The sequence below is a fragment of the Oryx dammah genome, unplaced genomic scaffold, assembly GCF_014754425.2.
Source record: "Oryx dammah isolate SB20612 unplaced genomic scaffold, SCBI_Odam_1.1 HiC_scaffold_18, whole genome shotgun sequence".
NCBI classification, from domain to species: domain Eukaryota; kingdom Metazoa; phylum Chordata; class Mammalia; order Artiodactyla; family Bovidae; genus Oryx; species Oryx dammah.
In genome coordinates, this window is record NW_024070202.1 from 55,988,451 (window position 1) to 56,006,887 (window position 18,437).

At 34.8% G+C, this 18,437-nt stretch overlaps 1 protein-coding gene across 1 annotated transcript in view; it reads left to right on the forward strand.

Moving 5' to 3' along the window:
• TMEM168 (transmembrane protein 168) overlaps nt 1-16,211 on the forward strand; it is a 46,648-nt gene extending 30,437 nt beyond the window's left edge. The window contains exons 3-5 of the mRNA XM_040260157.1: nt 1,880-2,022; nt 4,045-4,319; nt 11,314-16,211. Of these exons, the coding sequence (XP_040116091.1) occupies nt 1,880-2,022; nt 4,045-4,319; nt 11,314-11,861 (966 nt within the window). The 3' untranslated portion in view covers nt 11,862-16,211. The remainder of the gene's footprint in view (nt 1-1,879; nt 2,023-4,044; nt 4,320-11,313) is intronic.
• Nucleotides 16,212-18,437: the final 2,226 nt, after the last annotated feature.

The following is an 18,437-nucleotide window of genomic DNA, read 5'->3' on the forward strand; positions in this document are numbered from 1 at the left end:
ATTTATGACAAAAATAGTACAGTAATGTGGAATGGTTGAGATTTTCAGTAATTGGTAAATAGTTGAGTGCTCATATGAAAAACTTAATTTGAACTGTTCTTATAAAAATCAACTATATTTGGATTATAGACCTAAAAGCAAAGTGCAAAAAAAAACAAAACCTTTAGAGGATAATGTAAAATACCTTCTTGACCTTTAGGTAGACGGAGAAGATTTAGCAAGACACAACATGAGTACATTACACTTATATTGATAGCAAAACAAAACTGAATCATTAGTAGACAGCCCCATGGCAAAATATTTCACCAAAGTTGAACCCAAATGATCAAAGATATTTATTTAATATGATCATCAGAGAACTCAATACTTATTCTGGTTTTATTTATCACAGAGGAAAAATATAAGGAATCTAAATACACAAATAGGAAATCAGCTAATTAAAATTTCATAAATATGATAGTAATGCCATTTGGTATTTACAGATGATTTAGAATTACATTAATAAGCTTATAGTGTATTAGAAAGTTTGAAGAACATTATAGATCATCCCACTTTGGTAAAAGACTAAATATTTGTGATAACATATATTGCATGAAGTTTGAACATATTTTAAACAGCTGTGAATGGTAATGGTACTCAGAATGAATCTAATCATATCTTTTTCTAGTGTTTCTAAATTGAGCAGGTACTGTATTATTTATGTAACTGATAACACACAATATACCAAAAGTGGGCTTCCCTGGTGGCAGTAAAGAATCCACTTGCAATGCAGGAGACTGCCTGCAATGCAGGAGATGTGGGTTTGATCCCTGGGTGGGGAAGAGCCCCTGGAGAAGGAAATGGCAGCCCACTTCATTATTCTTGCCTGGGAAATCCCATGGACAGAGAGGAGCCTGGTGAGCTCCAGTCCATGGGGTCTTGAGAGTCAGACAAAACTTAGCAACGAAACCACCACCACCAGTGTACCAAAAATAGGGCATTCTATCCATTTTTCCATTATGGGATTCAACTTTTTTTTTTCTACTAAAATTCTGATCGAATGAACCACTTGTTAGTGTTGGGAAAATGTGTATTCATTCATGCACATACACACCTAACTGTGTAATATGTGCAGTAGCAACACAGAGAATGTGGAATACTGTCCATATTGTAAGAATGCAGGGTGGTATTGAGTGACTCATCCTTTCATTTTATTTTCATTTAATGGGTCCTTTTTTATTTTAATTGCAAATACTACCTAAATCTGCCTTCTCTTAATATTTCGCCTGCCTCCCTTTTTTATTGTTTTTAGGCTGCTTAAATGTATAAATATATTTTAGTTTTGATTTAGTTACAAAGAGTCTAGATATTTTCAAAGGAAAGCTGTATTATAAGAATGGAATTCACATTTTAAAATGGAGTTTACATTTTAAATTTTTCTCTTAATTTCTGGACTTTTCACAAGGGAAGAAAAGACCCTTTCTACACTCTGATAAATGAGTGTTATTTGAAAAATGGTTTAAAGCATGTGGGTATTAACAGGAAAGGATTTGTTTTCTGGCTTTTTTCTCTGTCATATTAAAGATGTTACATAATTATATATGTTTTTAGTTTGGGATGTTATTTGACAAATTTTAAAAATACAATATGCATATTATGTTTGTTTCACCATGATGTCCAGGAGTTTATAGATAAATTTAGGCTCTGTTGTTTATCCATGTGTTCTTAACTTGTGTCTTTCAACATATAATGGATTTTAGATCATTAATTATCCTTTCAATCCTTTTTGGAAGTAGGGGCAAAAAATGAATAAATATGGATTTATAAATATATACATACTCACTACATAAGTTTAATCACACATGCTATGGTAAACATACTGTTTTAAATTTTTTTTTAGCCAACAAATGGAATCTTCTTGAGCATGTTTCTGATTGTTTTGCCTTTGGAATCTATGGCTCATGGCCTCTTCCATGAATTGGGTAGCTGTTTAGGAGGAACATCTGTTGGATATGCTATTGTGATTCCCACCAACTTTTGCAGGTACAGTAACCTAGTGTAATTAGTCATAGCACCTTGACTCTTAACATCCTTCCAATATTTGTATGAATGTAAGATGATAGCTCATTTTTTCAAAGCTACAATATTCTCAAAATATAATACTCTTGCATTTTTTTCATTTATCCCAAATGTTTAAAAACCTTTATCTACTCTGAGTAGTAAATCTTAAGGGTTCAATTAAAGTTTTGTTTTTGGTAAATGTGATTAGAGTATGTTTTAGCTAAAAATCATAAAAATATAAGTAGATTTTTCTTTGTAAAGTTATTCCATTTTCTTAGGAATATCTTGTTTAAGGAAATGTGAAACCACATGGTGAAGTGTAATAGAATGTACACTGGACCTGAGCATCCTAAATTCTAGTTCTGTGTTCCTTTAGGCAAATCATTACCTCTCTGAACCTCGGTATCTTAATTTAAATTGCAGAGAGAGGAATGTCCTGAAGCGGTAGTGAGAATATGAATGTAAAAATACTATCTACTTGAAAATGTAGTGCAAATACCAGGAATTCAGAAACATTCACAATAAAATCAAATATCTCATGGCAGTTTTATTAAAATAATTTTGACTCTAATATGTGGCTAATCTGTTTCAATTTATAATCATTACTAAATTTTAGTTTTTCTTTTATAGTTTAAGTACCTTTGAAATAGAAAAATAGTTCCTTGCAAGTAATGAATTATGCTGACAAAGTAGTCATCATATTTTCCTTGGCCGAGGTGGGAGAAAACTGAACATAAAGTTTTTATTGGATTTTAAATATTTGACATAAAACCACAAAGTTGACTATTTATAGTAAATATTTTCCTCCATATTAAAGATTTGATAAATAAGGTAAAGATTCTTATAAGAAGTAAAAGAAATATATTTCAAAAGATTCCATAAAGTAAGATATGATAACTCTCTAGGAAGAATATGTGAAAGTAGTAATTTGCACAGATTTTTATTGTAATTTTTGATTATGCATTGTTTACTCTTTCACTGTTTTGTGGCTGTTAAATGATAAAATATGGGACAAAATGTTTTTTTAATGAAAGCTTTTGTAGAGTTATCAGAATAGTATGGATAAATACATGAAGCAAAAGTTTTCAGAATTCCTACTTAGAAGTCTAGTTTCTGAGAAGGAGTGATGATTTTTTTTTTCTCCCTGAATATTGATTTCATCCTGCTAGTTTTAAGAACTAGTTTATCATCTTTACCAACGTACCATTTTACATGTATTCCAGGATCAAGCCTGTCTTCAATTAGTGTTCAGTAGTATAAGGCAATGGACCTAAATTATAATAATTGTTTTAAAATGTCATTTATTAAAAGGTAAGTTGTTCTGTCATTTGTGTACCTCAAGTTAGTAAAACTTGAACACTTTATAAAGACTGTTTTTCAATATGGAAATTAATTTAAAATACTGTTTCCGTACTGTGTTTTTTCTCAAGAAAAAAAGTACTTTCATTATTGTCCCCAGTCCAGGGTTCTTGAAACATTTTGGGGGTAATATTAGTACAGTCTTGCTTTTTAAAGTCTTGTTTAATATCTCATTTGGTAAGAAGATGCCAAATTCTTGGTAAAAGAATGAAAAGTAGTACAATCCACATTTGGAGATATCCTCCCAGCTTTCAGTTTTACTTATTTTTTACGTGGAGGATAATTGGTTTACAATGTTGTGTTGGATTTGAATCACACCGTGATTCAATCACCAGTATACATATATTCCTTTCCTCTAGAACCTCCCTCCCATAGACCCCCCCATTCCACCCCTCTGGATTGTCACAGAGCACCAGATCTTATTGATAAGAGGTATAATTTTTAGAAACTAGGCTTTGATTTTCCAAGCATAATTCTTAGCACTGTGGAAAATTTAGAAAAGACAGGATTTTTAAAAAACAGATTATGCCATTTAGTTATTAGTAACTTAGTCTTAGATAATTTATTATAAATGAAAAATAGGAATGTGACATACAATGAACACTTCATGAACACCAAAATGATGGTTTTTTCCTCCTTTTTCAGTCCTGATGGTCAGCCAACACTTCTTCCACCAGAACATGTGCAGGAGTTAAATTTGAGGTCTACTGGCATGCTCAACGCTATCCAAAGATTTTTTGCATATCACATGATTGAGACCTATGGGTGTGACTATTCTACAAGTGGACTGTCTTTTGATACTCTACATTCCAAACTGAAAGCTTTCCTTGAACTTCGGACTGTGGATGGGCCTAGGCATGATACGTATGTTTTATATTACAGTGGGCACACCCATGGTACAGGAGAGTGGGCTCTTGCAGGTAAGTCCACCTCTGGCAATTTCACTATTGTGCAGATACACGTATTTGTGGAAATCTGTCCTTCACACTGAAACAGTGTTTCCAGATTCTCAATTTTCCACTTTATAGTTTACCAAGTATACATATGACTGTTTTGTTTACCTTTTCTCTGGCATACTTGTTTAGCATAACTCTAGAGGTTTCGAAAATTATGTTTTGTGTTGATTGGAAGAAAAAAAAAATTCTGCTTGATGTGAGACTTATAATTAGTTTCCCTTTAAACTATTTTCAGAATTATTAAATAGTTACATTTTTCAGAATCTGATTAACTTATTTGGCTAATACTTCTAAGTCTTTAAGATTATAGATGCCGATTTCAATAGTTCTTCACATGTTCAATTTTATTTGTTAGAAAGCTCACCATAATTTTAAGCAGCAGGTAATATGATGTGGTTGGAGTAGTGTTTAGGTCAGGAGACCTTAGCTCTGTCCTAATTTGCCCCAGCACTGCTGTTTGAGGCAGATTACACTCTCCATTTCAGTTCTCTCATCTGAAAATAGAAGGGGTAATATTAAACCTCCTTGCCAAGGGAGAAATGAGATTTAGATGTAAATTTGTTTGTTGGTCTTCCCAACTAGAAGAGGAGACTGTAAATCGAAGGCTTTGTTTTATGAGATAACTTGCTTAGTGCTGGAAGAGAGTCTGGCAAATAGTAGGAGATCCTTAAGTAGTAGATAGATGGATAAAATCATTGAATGAATCATGACAAAACAGGTAATATTTTAGATTAGGATTAATTCATTTAGACTTAATTATACCCTTTTTTTCTAAAAATTTTTTATATGTTTTACCCCATGAACACAATAAAATAGTCATAAAATAGAAGTAGAAAAAGATATTCATAGAAAAATATAAAGAAGTATTATGGAAGGACAGAGATAAGAGTGCCAATACAAGAATCCCAGAAGAAAGGAAATAAACTGAAGGTTAAAGTAGACATGATTTCAAACTGTCATGGTCTCACTAATTTAGTGCCAGATTGGTTTCCAGGGTTTTCTTATAAATAGATTTTTGTAATTTTTTGGTCTAACAAATACTGAATAAGTCAATGGCTATCTAGAAGGAGTAAAGTCAAACTAATAAGGGATCAAACCCAGGTCTCCTGCATTGCAGGCAGATTGTTTACCATCTGAACCACTAGGGAAGCCCCAGTACTTACTGAGCATGTTTGAAGCATAGCTGCTATGCGTGGTACTTTATACACATTATTAAATTTAATCTTCACTTGAAATTCTTTGAGATACTGTCACCTCTATTTTTCAAAGGATGAAATGAAAGCTGAAAGTGGTTACATAACTTACCTATGGTCATATTCCTCCTAAATGATGGAACCACGATTCAAGTCCGGATTTGCCTGATGCCTAAAATCCCCCCTCCCCGCCATTGTACTGTGTTGCTGCCAAAGGTTAAAACCACAAAGGCACAGAAATGGCATGTTCTGGATCAGAAGATACTTTTGTTAGCATGGTTCACCCATTTTTGAAATACTGTAATATGAAAGAAACTAGTCAACTTAAAACTACTTCAGCATAAGGTTATAAAATCATTTACTCAACTTGTGACTTTTTAATAACACAACATATAAAACTACTTTTTCACATTTACAGCTATTTCAAATTCAGGTAAAGTATATAGCATTCTGTGTACTTCAGAGCCCAAGAGAAAAAGTTAATTCAAACGTTTTTACAGAAATATATTTCAAACCTAAAAGCAGGGATTGATTATTTGAAAACTGCTACTGAAATGCTTATAATAACTCAAATGCAAGGGGGGGACGCATAATTTTGGTGGCCATGCATATATTCTTCATTATTTTTTATAAGAAAGTAATTTCATTTTTTAAATTTCATTTAATTACTGCATTAATTATAGTTTTTTCCTAAGCATATGATTGTAGTAAAGAGAAATAATGAATTCTACCCAGTGACTTGACTTTTGAATAGTTAGTAAAGCATCCTGTCCTCTACATAAATAACAAACTTGTTTCATTGGAACAATAACAAAAATGATTGATATTATGTCAGCAGTGGTGGCTATTAGACTTAACCTGGAAATTTTTTCATTATTGGTAATATCAGATGTGTGGGTTGGAGTGTCAGGTTGAAATAGGAAGGCTGAGAGGCAGTGGGGAGAGCATGCTAACTGACAAGCTTATCCCAAACAAGTCCAAGCAAACCATATCCGGTGTGGGCTTTGAGATCATTGCTATATCTAGACTTTTTAAAATATTATTTATTTTTATATGCTAAATATTAAACATACAACGCTTAGAGAATGCTTTAGTGAAGAAGAAAGCAGCCAGGGACAAATTATAGCTCCACAGTGAAATGCAGCTTTTCCATTACAAGACAAATTCTTCATTTCCAAAGGTTAAATTGGTTAATACTTAAAGAATTCCACTGAAGGAAAAGAATCTAATCCATACTGTTCTCTGACACTGTGCTTTCATTTGATTATCTGCGTGTACATTTTTTCTTTATCAGAGTATAGTTGCCTTACCGTGTTGTTAGTTTCTGCTGTACAGCAAAGTAGATCAGTTATATGTATACCTCTATCCCCTCTCTTTTGGATTTCCTTTCCATTTATGTTGGGCTTCCCTAGTGGCTCAGCTGGTAAAGAATCCACCTGCAACGTAGGAGACCTGGGTTCGATCCCTGGGTTGGGAAGATCTGGAGAAGGGATACCCATTCCAGTATTCTGACCTGGAGAATTCCATGGACTGTATAGTCTATGGGGTCACAAGGAGTCAGACACGACTGTGTGACTTTCACTTCACTTCCCATTTAGGTCACCACAGAGCACTGAGTCGAGTTTCCTCAGCATACAGGTGGTTCTCATTAGTTATCTGCTTTATACACAGTAGTTGTGATATGTCAATCCTAGTCTCCCAATCCATCCTACTAACCCCTATGTCCCCCCTTGGTATCCATACATTTTTTTCCTCTATGTTTGTGTCTCTATTTCTGCTTTGCAAATAAATTTATCCATACCATTTTCCTGGATTCCACATACATGCATTAATACAGTTTGTTTTTCTGACTTATTTCACTCTGTATGACAGTCTCCAGGTCTAATAACTTTAAAAGCAAGCTTATGTTTACATGAAGTATTTATTACTTAATATAAACATTTTCCCCAAAGTTTGTATTTTTCTTAACTCTTAAAAATTTATCTCAAATAAAAGATGGCTTTGGAAATAAACTCTAGGTGTTCAGTTTACTGATATTTATAGTCATTTTTTCTTAGAAAATGTAATAGACACCAAGATGAATAGCAGTAGCATAAATGTCAGTGTTCTTATGTTTTCCTTCACTGTGAATTGAGAACAATTTATGAAGATACTTTAAAGTAGGGTTATAGTTTAGGTAAATAAATGTCTAGTAGTTACCTTCTACAATATTATACATTAAAAAATATTATAAAGATGGCATAAGTAGACCACTACAGAATTCTACTATTAGCCAAGAAGACTTGTTCCTGTATGTGTAATTTTCTCTGTGAGACACTTTATTGTAAAAAAAAAAACAGTGGAGAAAGCATAGGTTGACAGGCCTTACCTTCCCCAGGAGGGCTAGGCTTTGCCCCATAATTCAGCAACCATGTACTCCCCGCTGGCCTGAGGCACCTGGCTCTCTTGCAGGTTAAACCAGGCCCAGAGAATGAATCCTGTTTTCAATCAGTTGCTTCCCTTGGCCTGCCTGAAACAGCCCCAGATGTTGATTCTTTCTCAGAAATGTTATTGAGCACCCCTGCTCTGAAGAAAATGCTTTCCATTCCAGTCTAAGTGACAAAGAACTCTAAGCTCTGCGTGCATGCTAAGTCTGAGAATTTATTAATAAATAGTTTTCTTTAAAAAATTTTTTTTCTTAAAACCTTTAGATAGGAAGCATCAGGATTAGATTTTACTTGAGGTTAAGAGTAGGTCTAGAACTCACTGTGAGAAAAATCTGTGTGTGCTCCTTAACCCATATCTTTACTCACAGTACTTAGAATATGTAGTCTTCTTACACTTATAGGACTTCATAATGTGGAACCTAGTATCTTTGCCTCTTTGCTTGAGGGTTGAAAAACAATTTGGTAATGACAAGAGAGACAAATTAAACAATCTATTTAACCTATAAAGCAGTTTATCACAGATAAAGTCTTTAAAAACATTCTCAATTACTTAAACAGCATCAGATAAATGTTACTGAGATAAATGTAAGTACTTTACATCTGGGCCAAAAGCCAGATTTGACATAGAACCTTTTCATAGGAGAAAGCAGAGCAAAACAAGACAAGAGAATTAGTATAAAGGGCTTTAATGCTGCTTTAAATTTCTTGCTAATATCTAAAGAGCATGTGTGTAAGAATTAGTGTAGTATGTGCTACAGAATCTTTATTGAAATAGTTGTAGAAGGCAAGTTAGACAGTGTTTACTGGCAGATGGAATTCGTATAATAACTCATATAATCTATGTTGTCCTCTCCAGAGAAGTTTAATAAAAGTGGAAATAATGAAAAGTGAGCTTGATCCTTTTAAAAAGGTACCTTTAGCAGAGTACATCATGAGAAACGCTGGACTGGAAGAAACACAAGCTGGAATCAAGATTGCTGGGAGAAATATCAATAACCTCAGACATGCAGATGACACCACCGTTATGGCAGAAAGTGAAGAGGAGCTAAAAAGCCTCTTGATGAAAGTGAAAGAGGAGAGTGAAAAAGTTGGCTTAAAGCTCAACATTCAGAAAACGAAGATCATGGCATCTGGTCCCATCACTTCATGGGAAATAGATGGGGAAACAGTAGAGACAGTGTCAGACTTTATTTTTGGGGGCTCCAAAATCACTGAAGATGGTGATTGCAGCCATGAAATTAAAAGACGCTTACTCCTTGGAAGAAAACTTATGACCAACCTAGATAGCATATTCAAAAGCAGAGACATTACTTTGCCGACTAAGGTCCGTCTAGTCAGGGCTATGGTTTTTCCTGTGGTCATGTATGGGTGTGAGAGTTGGACTGTGAAGAAGGCTGAGCACTGAAGAATTGATGCTTTTGAACTGTGGTGTTGGAGAAGACTCTTGAGAGTCCCTTGGACTGCAAGGAGATCCAACCAGTCCATTCTGAAGGCAATCAACCCTGGGATTTCTTTGGAAGGAATGATGCTAAAGCTGAAGCTCCAGTACTTTGGCCACCTCATTGGAAAAGACTCTGATGCTGGGAGGGATTGGGGGCAGAAGGAGAAGGGGACGACCAAGGATGAGATGGCTGGATGGCATCACGGACTCGATGGACGTGAGTCTGAGTGAACTCCAGGAGATGGTGATGAACAGGGAGGCCTGGCGTGCTGCGATTCATGGGGTCGCAAAGAGTCGGACATGACTGAGCGACTGAACTGAATTGAACTGATAGAGGTCTCTGTGAAGCAGTATATTAGTAATAAGTGAAAAACAAATTTTGCATTGTCACAGTCTGGTGAATAAGGATGTGATATATGCTCTGTTTTTATGGATCATATTACTGATAGAATCCAAATTCTAAAAGATTCTGTCTCTCCAGTATTGTCATTTTGATAGTTTAGCAAAGAAGATGGTTGCTCTTGGTAGGAATACCTATTATGGAGCTAGGTTGTTGGAGCTTGTATTAGTAAATTGTAACATGTTAAAACTTTCTTCTAATTATAAAAATAACAGTAAAAATCTTCAAAGATACAAAAATTATAGCAAAGCCCACCTGAAATACAAACACCCAGACAATAACTATTGCTATTATTTTTGTAGATATACTTCTATGTCATGCTTTTTCTAATATCATAGATATTTTGTCATTAAAATTTCTTTATAAATATCATTTATGATAAAACTCTCTCATAAGGTTATAATTATTTCCTTTCCCTCAGTTGTTTCAGATTTTACACTGTCTGAGGTAGCAGTGGGAAGATGATCTTTATATGTGATTTTTGTCCACATCCCTGCCCTTTCTTAGGATAAATTGCTAGAATTGGAAGGATTGGATTAGTATACCATTTGAGACAGAGCCAGAACTAGAGTGAGGTGAGAACGGCAGATGCCTGGGGCACAAAATTTAATGGAGTACTAAAAATTAAATGATCAAATTTTAATACAGTATATTTAAAATTTTAATGCAAAAAAAAAAAACCCATACAATATGAACAAAATGTGTAATGAGTAGCTAGCTGTAAGACAGCTTTCTAGGTCAGAAATATTTTTACCTTAGAAATTTCTGGTATATGTTTTTTTTTAATCCTTTGTTATTTTGAGGTATAAAATTGATTTTAAAAATAAACCAATTCCAAACTCTTGTTCCTAGGAGGGTGAGTGTTTTTATCTAGTAGGTACCCACATATGAGGATAAGTTAACAATTTATCAGAGATGTAGAACAGGGGTAAGCAAACTTTTTCTGTAAGGATCAGGTATTTTTGACTTGATAGGCCATAAAGTCCCTCTTGCAACTATACTTAGCTTTTTGTAGAATAAAAGCAGTCATAGACATTTATAGAAACATGAAATTTAAATTTCCTGTAATTTTTACATCACAAACTTCTCAAAAAATTTTTTTACACTATTTAAAAATGTAAAATCAGTTCTTAACCTCTCAGGCCATGCGGCAGGATAGATATGACCACAAATCATAATTTGCTGCCCAATGTAGAATATTAGCTTTGCTGTATAATTTCTTTTTACCAAATTTACCTTTATTAAATAATTTTCTTATTTTATCATAGCATTTTAAAACAGGATGATTGGATTTTTTAGTTTTTTTGGTTTGGTTTTTACTTGAAAGTCTATTTTCTGTTTCTGAAAATTCTTCTGAAAAGATACTTTGAAAAGAAGGCACCCTCTTTTTTCTTACATATTTAACTTTAAAAACTTAAAGACAGTACACTCAAGACAAAAGAGTATTGTTAGTAAGACACTTAAATTCTTGCTCTACTGAACTTTGTTTTGTTCACAGGTGGTGACATATTGCGCCTTGACACACTTTTAGAATGGTGGCGAGAAAAGAATGGTTCCTTCTGTTCCCGACTTATTATCATACTAGACAGTGAGAATTCAACTCCTTGGGTGAAAGAAGTAAGAAAAATCAACGACCAGTATATTGCAGTGCAAGGAGCAGAGATGACAAAGACAATAGATATCGAAGAAGCTGACCCACCTCAGCTGGGTGACTTCACAAAAGACTGGGTAGAATATAACTGCAACACCACTAATAACATCTGCTGGACTGAAAAGGGACGCAGAGTGAAAGCAGTATATGGCGTGTCAAAACGGTGGAGTGACTACACACTACACCTGCCAACAGGAAGCGATGTGGCCAAGCACTGGATGCTATACTTTCCTCGTATTACATACCCACTAGTGCATTTGGCAAATTGGTTGTGTGGTCTGAACCTTTTTTGGATCTGCAAGACTTGCTTCAGGTGCTTGAAAAGATTAAAAATGAGTTGGTTTCTTCCTGCTGTGCTGGATACAGGACAAGGCTTCAAACTCGTCAAATCTTAATTTGGAACCCAAACTGGAATATTATTGAGAGTTTATTCTACCATTTATCACTAACTTGCCATTTTTTGTATATTGTATTTTTATTTGTAACAAATATCTTGCTACTTCTGTAGCTGATCTTATTTTGTCTTTTCTCAAGTAATTATGGTATGTGTAAGGAGTTGGGAGTAAGCATTTTATACTAAAAGTATATAGGAAGTCAAAATGTTGACTTTGTCAATGCATAAGAGATGTTAAAAAATAATAACAATGCACTTTGAGGAATGTTTGCATATGCCTCTGATTAGAAAGAAGACCTGTCTCTGCCCTGCAGTGGCCAATGAAGAATTATCAATGCCTTATTTTCTAGGCATAGATTAGAGAATGTAAACCAGACAATTTGTTTACTGTTATAAGAAAACTACCAGTTTGCTTACAGAAGATTATTTTTGTGAACAATAGGTTTGAGTCCAAAACCAGTTGAATTTCAGACTCACTCTCAGAAAAGGGAAAAGGAAGAAGTCTGCTTAAAAGGAATATGTAAAATTTGCTTATCGTACGTCACATTTAGACACTTGGCTGTGACCTGTTACCAGTATCGCAGAGAAGCCCAAAGCACTGTTTAGGTAAAAACATTCTTCATATAGGTAACTGTAAGAAACTAGAGCCTACAACTTGCTCCTTCATGCCTTGCTGGGAGCCTCTGAAAGCACTGGCAATTTTAAGAGTCTTTCTCAGGGTAACAATGTTTTCTTAATAAAAATGTTTTCAGCTACAAATTCCTCCCAAATAAATTTTCTTCCCTTTCAAAATGTAATTTTATGAAAGAAATGTAGCCATTTGTCATTGATTTAGGCTATTTTCAGTATTAAGAAATGGTTTTGATCTCTGTAGAGTTAATGCTCTGTCATGAAAACAATTTTTCAGATCCCCATTAGTGGTAACACTTTTCTACTTGAGGTCAAAGGATTGGAAACAGAGTCATTTTTTTTTCTTGTATACCTGTAATGTATTATGTAAAAAAGTATTCATACTGGTAATTTCAGTTAAGCATAATGGTGTGGTTGTAATTTTAAAAACTTCAGTGTTTTACCCAAGTAAAGCAGGCATGGATCAGGCTATCTCCTAAAAGGTAATTTACCTCCTATTCCTTTCTAATAATCCTAACATTCTGTTTTCATCTCTGAGAAATAACACGAAGGGAATAGATTTAAATTGGAGGATACTCTAATCTTTGCTGTTTAACAGTGTAATTTCTCACCATAAAAGCCATTTTTTCCAACCTCAGAGAGAGGAAATAATGCCTCTACCATTTTCTACTTGTGACTTGAAAATAGCAGTTCTAGTTAGGAAGAAGTCACTTAGCATCAGGGAACTTGTATACCACTATCTATGCAGTGTTGTTATATAGTCTGATTATTTCTGTGTTTTGAGTATGATTTTCCTAATGCTATGAATAAAATTTTGTCAAAAATTAATTTTTCACATAATTAGCAAACAGTAGTTATTGAATATTTTAGTATATTAAAAGGGTTAGTCAAAAAACATGCAAGTATTTATTAGAGTTTATGGTTAGTAGGTAAATTTGAAATTTTCTAATATTTGGTTATATATTTATACCATCATCCAAATGAAATAGTATAGTGTTTCACTACTACCCAGAAATAGACTAGCAGACAAGCCAAGTGTTAAAATCATGAGCTTACAGCTACAAAAGTTGAATCAACGCTAAGTAAAACCACCTTTTAAATTCTGAGCCAGTGTTGAGCAAATGAGCTTTAACTAAAGCATATCCCTTTACTCTGAGAAAGCCAAATATAAAATTATATCCTGCATTCTTTATAAAGTGAAACTAAGATTTTGCTAAAAGTGACATTCAAAAGGTAGCAGACATTTTTACAGCCACAAAGCTAATGCTTTGATATATATTTTCTATAAAGTACAACTGAAAAAGCTCTGAGCTAAAAATGCGATTTGAGCCTACTTACTAACTTTGATGAAACAAAGTGACAGTTTGGAGAAGGAAAATTACAGGAAAGATAATTGCTTACTTTTACCTTAGGATTCAAAGACAGATGTGACAATGAGACTAATTTTCTTGTGGCCTCTGTTTTTTATATCGTATATTTAGGAAGGAGTTAAAGTGATAGAAATTATGAAAGGGCAAAATTTTACCATGCCACTAAAAGAAATAGATAATGTGGAGATGTTTTTCAACATACTATTGACTTGTTTCCTTGTGTAGTACCTTGTTAAAAACTACACAAAAAAGTCTAAAAACATCTTTAAAAAAAAAAATTTCATTCAAAATTTGTTTTAATTTGCTCTGACTAAATTCTTCTGGGACATTTGGATTTATCTTTTTTTGTATAGCTTTCTCTCTCCCTCTTCTTAATATAAAATTCTAGAGAAAAGACCTTTTTCAGGAAACAATTTTTATGAACAGTGTTTTCATAAGTTATACACTTTTTAAAAGCTACATTACTAATTAAAATGCATTTATATTTAATGCATTGGTGGGTAGAATTTTTTTGAACTAGAATTTTCATTAAAGTCTATTTGTAACTATACATTTTGTTTGTAACTTTTGGCTTAAATATGTTTACTGTTTGGGGTACTGCATTTTTTATAGGTATTCTTTCACATTTAGAGCCTAATCTCTTTCAAGGCAGTGTTCTACATTACCTTTCCACAGGTGATGTGTTAATATTATATATGTCATAAGAAAATGGCTTAATTTTAAGCATGTGATTAAGTATATTTGATAGTAAATGCTCAAAGGAGTTAAATCTGTGAGCACTTTTTAACATCTGTATTGGAAGATACTAGACTGTCATCTCTTCAAGCAAAGGCTTACACGTCTTGATATTTCTCATATAGTTACCCAGAAGAGTGCCTTGCATATTATAGGAGGTATTTTAAAAATATGTTTAACTGAGTGAATGAATTTAGATTCATAAGGAGGAATTGGAATAATCCAATTGTAAATTATTACATTTTCTTAACAGTTTTACTTTAAGTGGGTATTATTTCAAGATCCTCATTGTTAACAGTTACCAAAGACAATTACAGCATCAGTGAAAGGAAAACAAATATCACATTTGTAGTTAAAGAGCAATAAGGATCAGATTAATGAAGGAAAAACTTTAAGATAGGTTTGATTGAAAACATACCTGATTATCACCAAAAAGTAGCTCTTTCAAGGTTGAGTCCCTTTTCATCATGTCCTCCAGGAGACAGATTGGAGATTTATCACAAATGGAAATTATTAGAAGACAGTCTGATGAACAAAGAAAGCATTTGCCTGTGCCTGTCAGTAACTATTAGATTGTAAAATCAGGAAAAAAAAAATGGGCCTCTGAACATAAGCAGTTTCATGACAAGCTAAGAAAACTAAAATCATCTCATCTTTGGCATATCCACAATAGTTACATTTCATAAAGTATGAAAGTGAAATTTAACCAGCGATTATTTTGAGCAGCTATTTTGTTGATAAACGTTTACATTTATGTTTTTTAGGAACTATTACTTAGACCAAAGCTGATTCAAAACTGAACACTGTAGGCTGACTGCAAAGCTTTTTTAATATTAATATGTAAAAACCCTTTTGATTGATTTAAAAATTGAATTGGCCAGTCATCTTGTGTAATGACTTCACAATATTATTTTTTTTTAACTGTGAACTTAATTGAGAGCAAGTGGACAAGTTTAGTAAACTTTTGTTGTTGCTGTTTGGTCTGGACCTAGAACTCTTGGTCAGTTTTAAATCGGTGTGGCAGGGTAAGTAAGGAACATGGCATATCTCCTTATGCAATGTTTACTCCATGTGAATTAAAAATATTTTTATATTAAAACATACCAACATATTGAGCAATATTTGATTAATTCTTAGTGTAAATCACAAGACTTGAAAGCAGTTTTAATCTTGCACTAGGTTCTTTGAGCACAACTTTCAATGTTAATGATATTCTATACAGAATATTTTAAAAAATCCTTTGTTATATCTTGGAAACGCAAACAACACAGTGGATTTTCTCTAAATAAATAATTTTGTTTGAATACTGATGGAATTTCAGGTGGGTACCATCTTAATGCAGTTTTAAAATAGGTATTTCTAGGTTCTTTGGAATCCTAATGCATATTGATTTCTTGTTCTACACAGGTATTGGTGAGGAAAGTGGGGTGGGGATTTTGATTTGAAATCTGTTATACATCCACATGCATTCATACACATTCTCACGTATTTCTCTCCTACCTAATTAGAAGAGATACTGCTATATTTTTTCCAAAACCTAACCTCTGGCTTCTTTTCCCCCTTTCCACGTAAAACAACTAATTCATCAGTAACAATATAAATGTCAATGGCTGTCATCTATTGAATGTTTATTATGTTCTAGTCACTGTGCTAAGCACTTCTGTATACATGATTTTATTAAATTCTTACAACCACTTTTTATGATGGATATACTTTTATGAATAAAAGGAAGCTGAGGAAGTGAACTTAAGTAACTCTCCCCAAATGACACAGCTATGGCTGGCTAAGAAACTGCATCTCAAACTGAGCTTTAAGCCAGATTTTATACTGTGGGACTCTCACATACCCAAACAAGGTTTTACTCAGGTATAAATATCTACATGCCCTTGGAGAACTGTTTGCCTATTTTGTCAAGGGGGTAAACACCTGGCTATAAGCACATAGGGCTTTCCCTGTGGTTCAGCAGTAAAGAACCTGCCTGCAAGGCAGGAGACATGGGTTTGATCCCTGGGTCAGGAAGATCCCCTGAAGAAGGAAATGGTAACCCAAATCCAGTATTCTTGCCTAGGAAATCGCATGGACAGAGGAGCCTGCCAGGCTCCACTCCATGGGATCACAGGAGTTGGACACAACTTAGCAACCACACCATCACCACTATAAGAATGTAAGTATAAGGAAGATCAGCAACTAAAAATTAGTTGATATAAAGACCTTGTTATTAATTATTCTAATACCAACTTCATTTCTCAGCTTCTTCCTTAATTTTCCAGCAGTCTCTGATGCTGAAGCCTTTTTGGAGTTGTACTCGGCTGCTCAGACACACCTCCCCAGGGGCATATTTTACCAGGCTGCTAGGCTACTGTTTGCTTTCCTCTGCCACCCAGTTCATACTCTTGTATCCATTCTGTCTTCTGGAGGTGTGCTGAAATCTCTGGTCTGGCAATCAGCTCAGTTCAGTCACTCAGTCATATGTGACTCTGCGACCCCATGAATTGCAGCACGCCAGGCCTCCCTGTCCATCACCAACTGCCGGAGTTTACCCAAACTCATGTCCATCCAGTCAGTGATGCCATCCAGCCATCTCATCCTCTGTCATCCCCTCCCAGCATCAGAGTCTTTTCCAATGAGTCAACTCTTCGCATGAGGTGGCCAAAGTATTGGAGTTTCAGCTTTAGCATCATTCCTTCCAAAGAACACCCAGGACTGATCTTTAGGATGGACTGGTTGGATCTCCTTGCATTCCAAGGGACTCTTGAGTCTTCTCCAACACCACAGTTCAAAAGCATCAATTCTTTGGTGCTCAGCTTTAGATTCCCCCTATTCCCCACATCTTAATGGTATGTGTTAGAATTGGAGCTGCCATGGACTGGGAGATTTTGCAGGAAAGAGGAAACCAGCCAAACTTGACAACATTATGGGCTTGTGAGATGGGTCTGCAAGGGCAGTAACTGCTTGCATAATTCTTCCCCCTTTCCCTGGAATTTTGTCAAGGAAGTGGCAGTGGAGGAGGGCCTTGTAAGTGAAAAGAATTCATGCAGCTTTGCCCATCACACTTAATTGCCACGGATGGAACAAATTTGAATGCAAACTATGTAAAATGGACTTACTTTTAAACACTTTTTAGTTCAAACACTAAAAAGATGAAATCACTGGCTATCTCAGTAGATGAGGCTTGGGAGTTTATGAACTAGACTAACTGAAGGTGAACTCAATCTAATTAAACCTTTGGCTCAGCTCTGACTCAGTTCAATTTGTGGGGGATTCTGGGTAATTAAGGGGATTAAGGGTAAGACCTTCACACTAACCACCTAGAATCTTTGTGATCCTATAGACTATACAGTCCATGGGATTCTGCAGGCCAGAATACTGGAGTAGGTAGCCGTTCTCTTCTCCAGGGGATCTTCCCAACCCAGGTCTCCCACGTTGCAGGTGGATTCTTTACCAGCTGAGCCATAAGGGAAGCCCAAGAATACTGGAGTGGGTAGCCTATCCCTTCTCTTCAGTGGATATCTTCCTGACCCAGGAATCAAACCAGGGTATCCTGCATTGCAGGCAGAACCTAGAGTGAAAGGCATGCTATGTCTGCACAGACACCAATTACACTTTACACTGTTCTTATATACATAATACAGACTAAAAGAGGGAAGGAACTGGACCCTTTATCAAGAGTAAGCAGTCAAGACAGACTTGTAGATTACTAACACGCATGAATTTTCAAGCCAAATAGATGATTCTAGGACTACTAATAAATGTACCAGAAAATTTTAAATCACTGGATGGCACTTGGGGGGTGGGGGTCAGTCCCTAGCAGGAGGTGTCAGAATGTATAGCAGGAACCACAA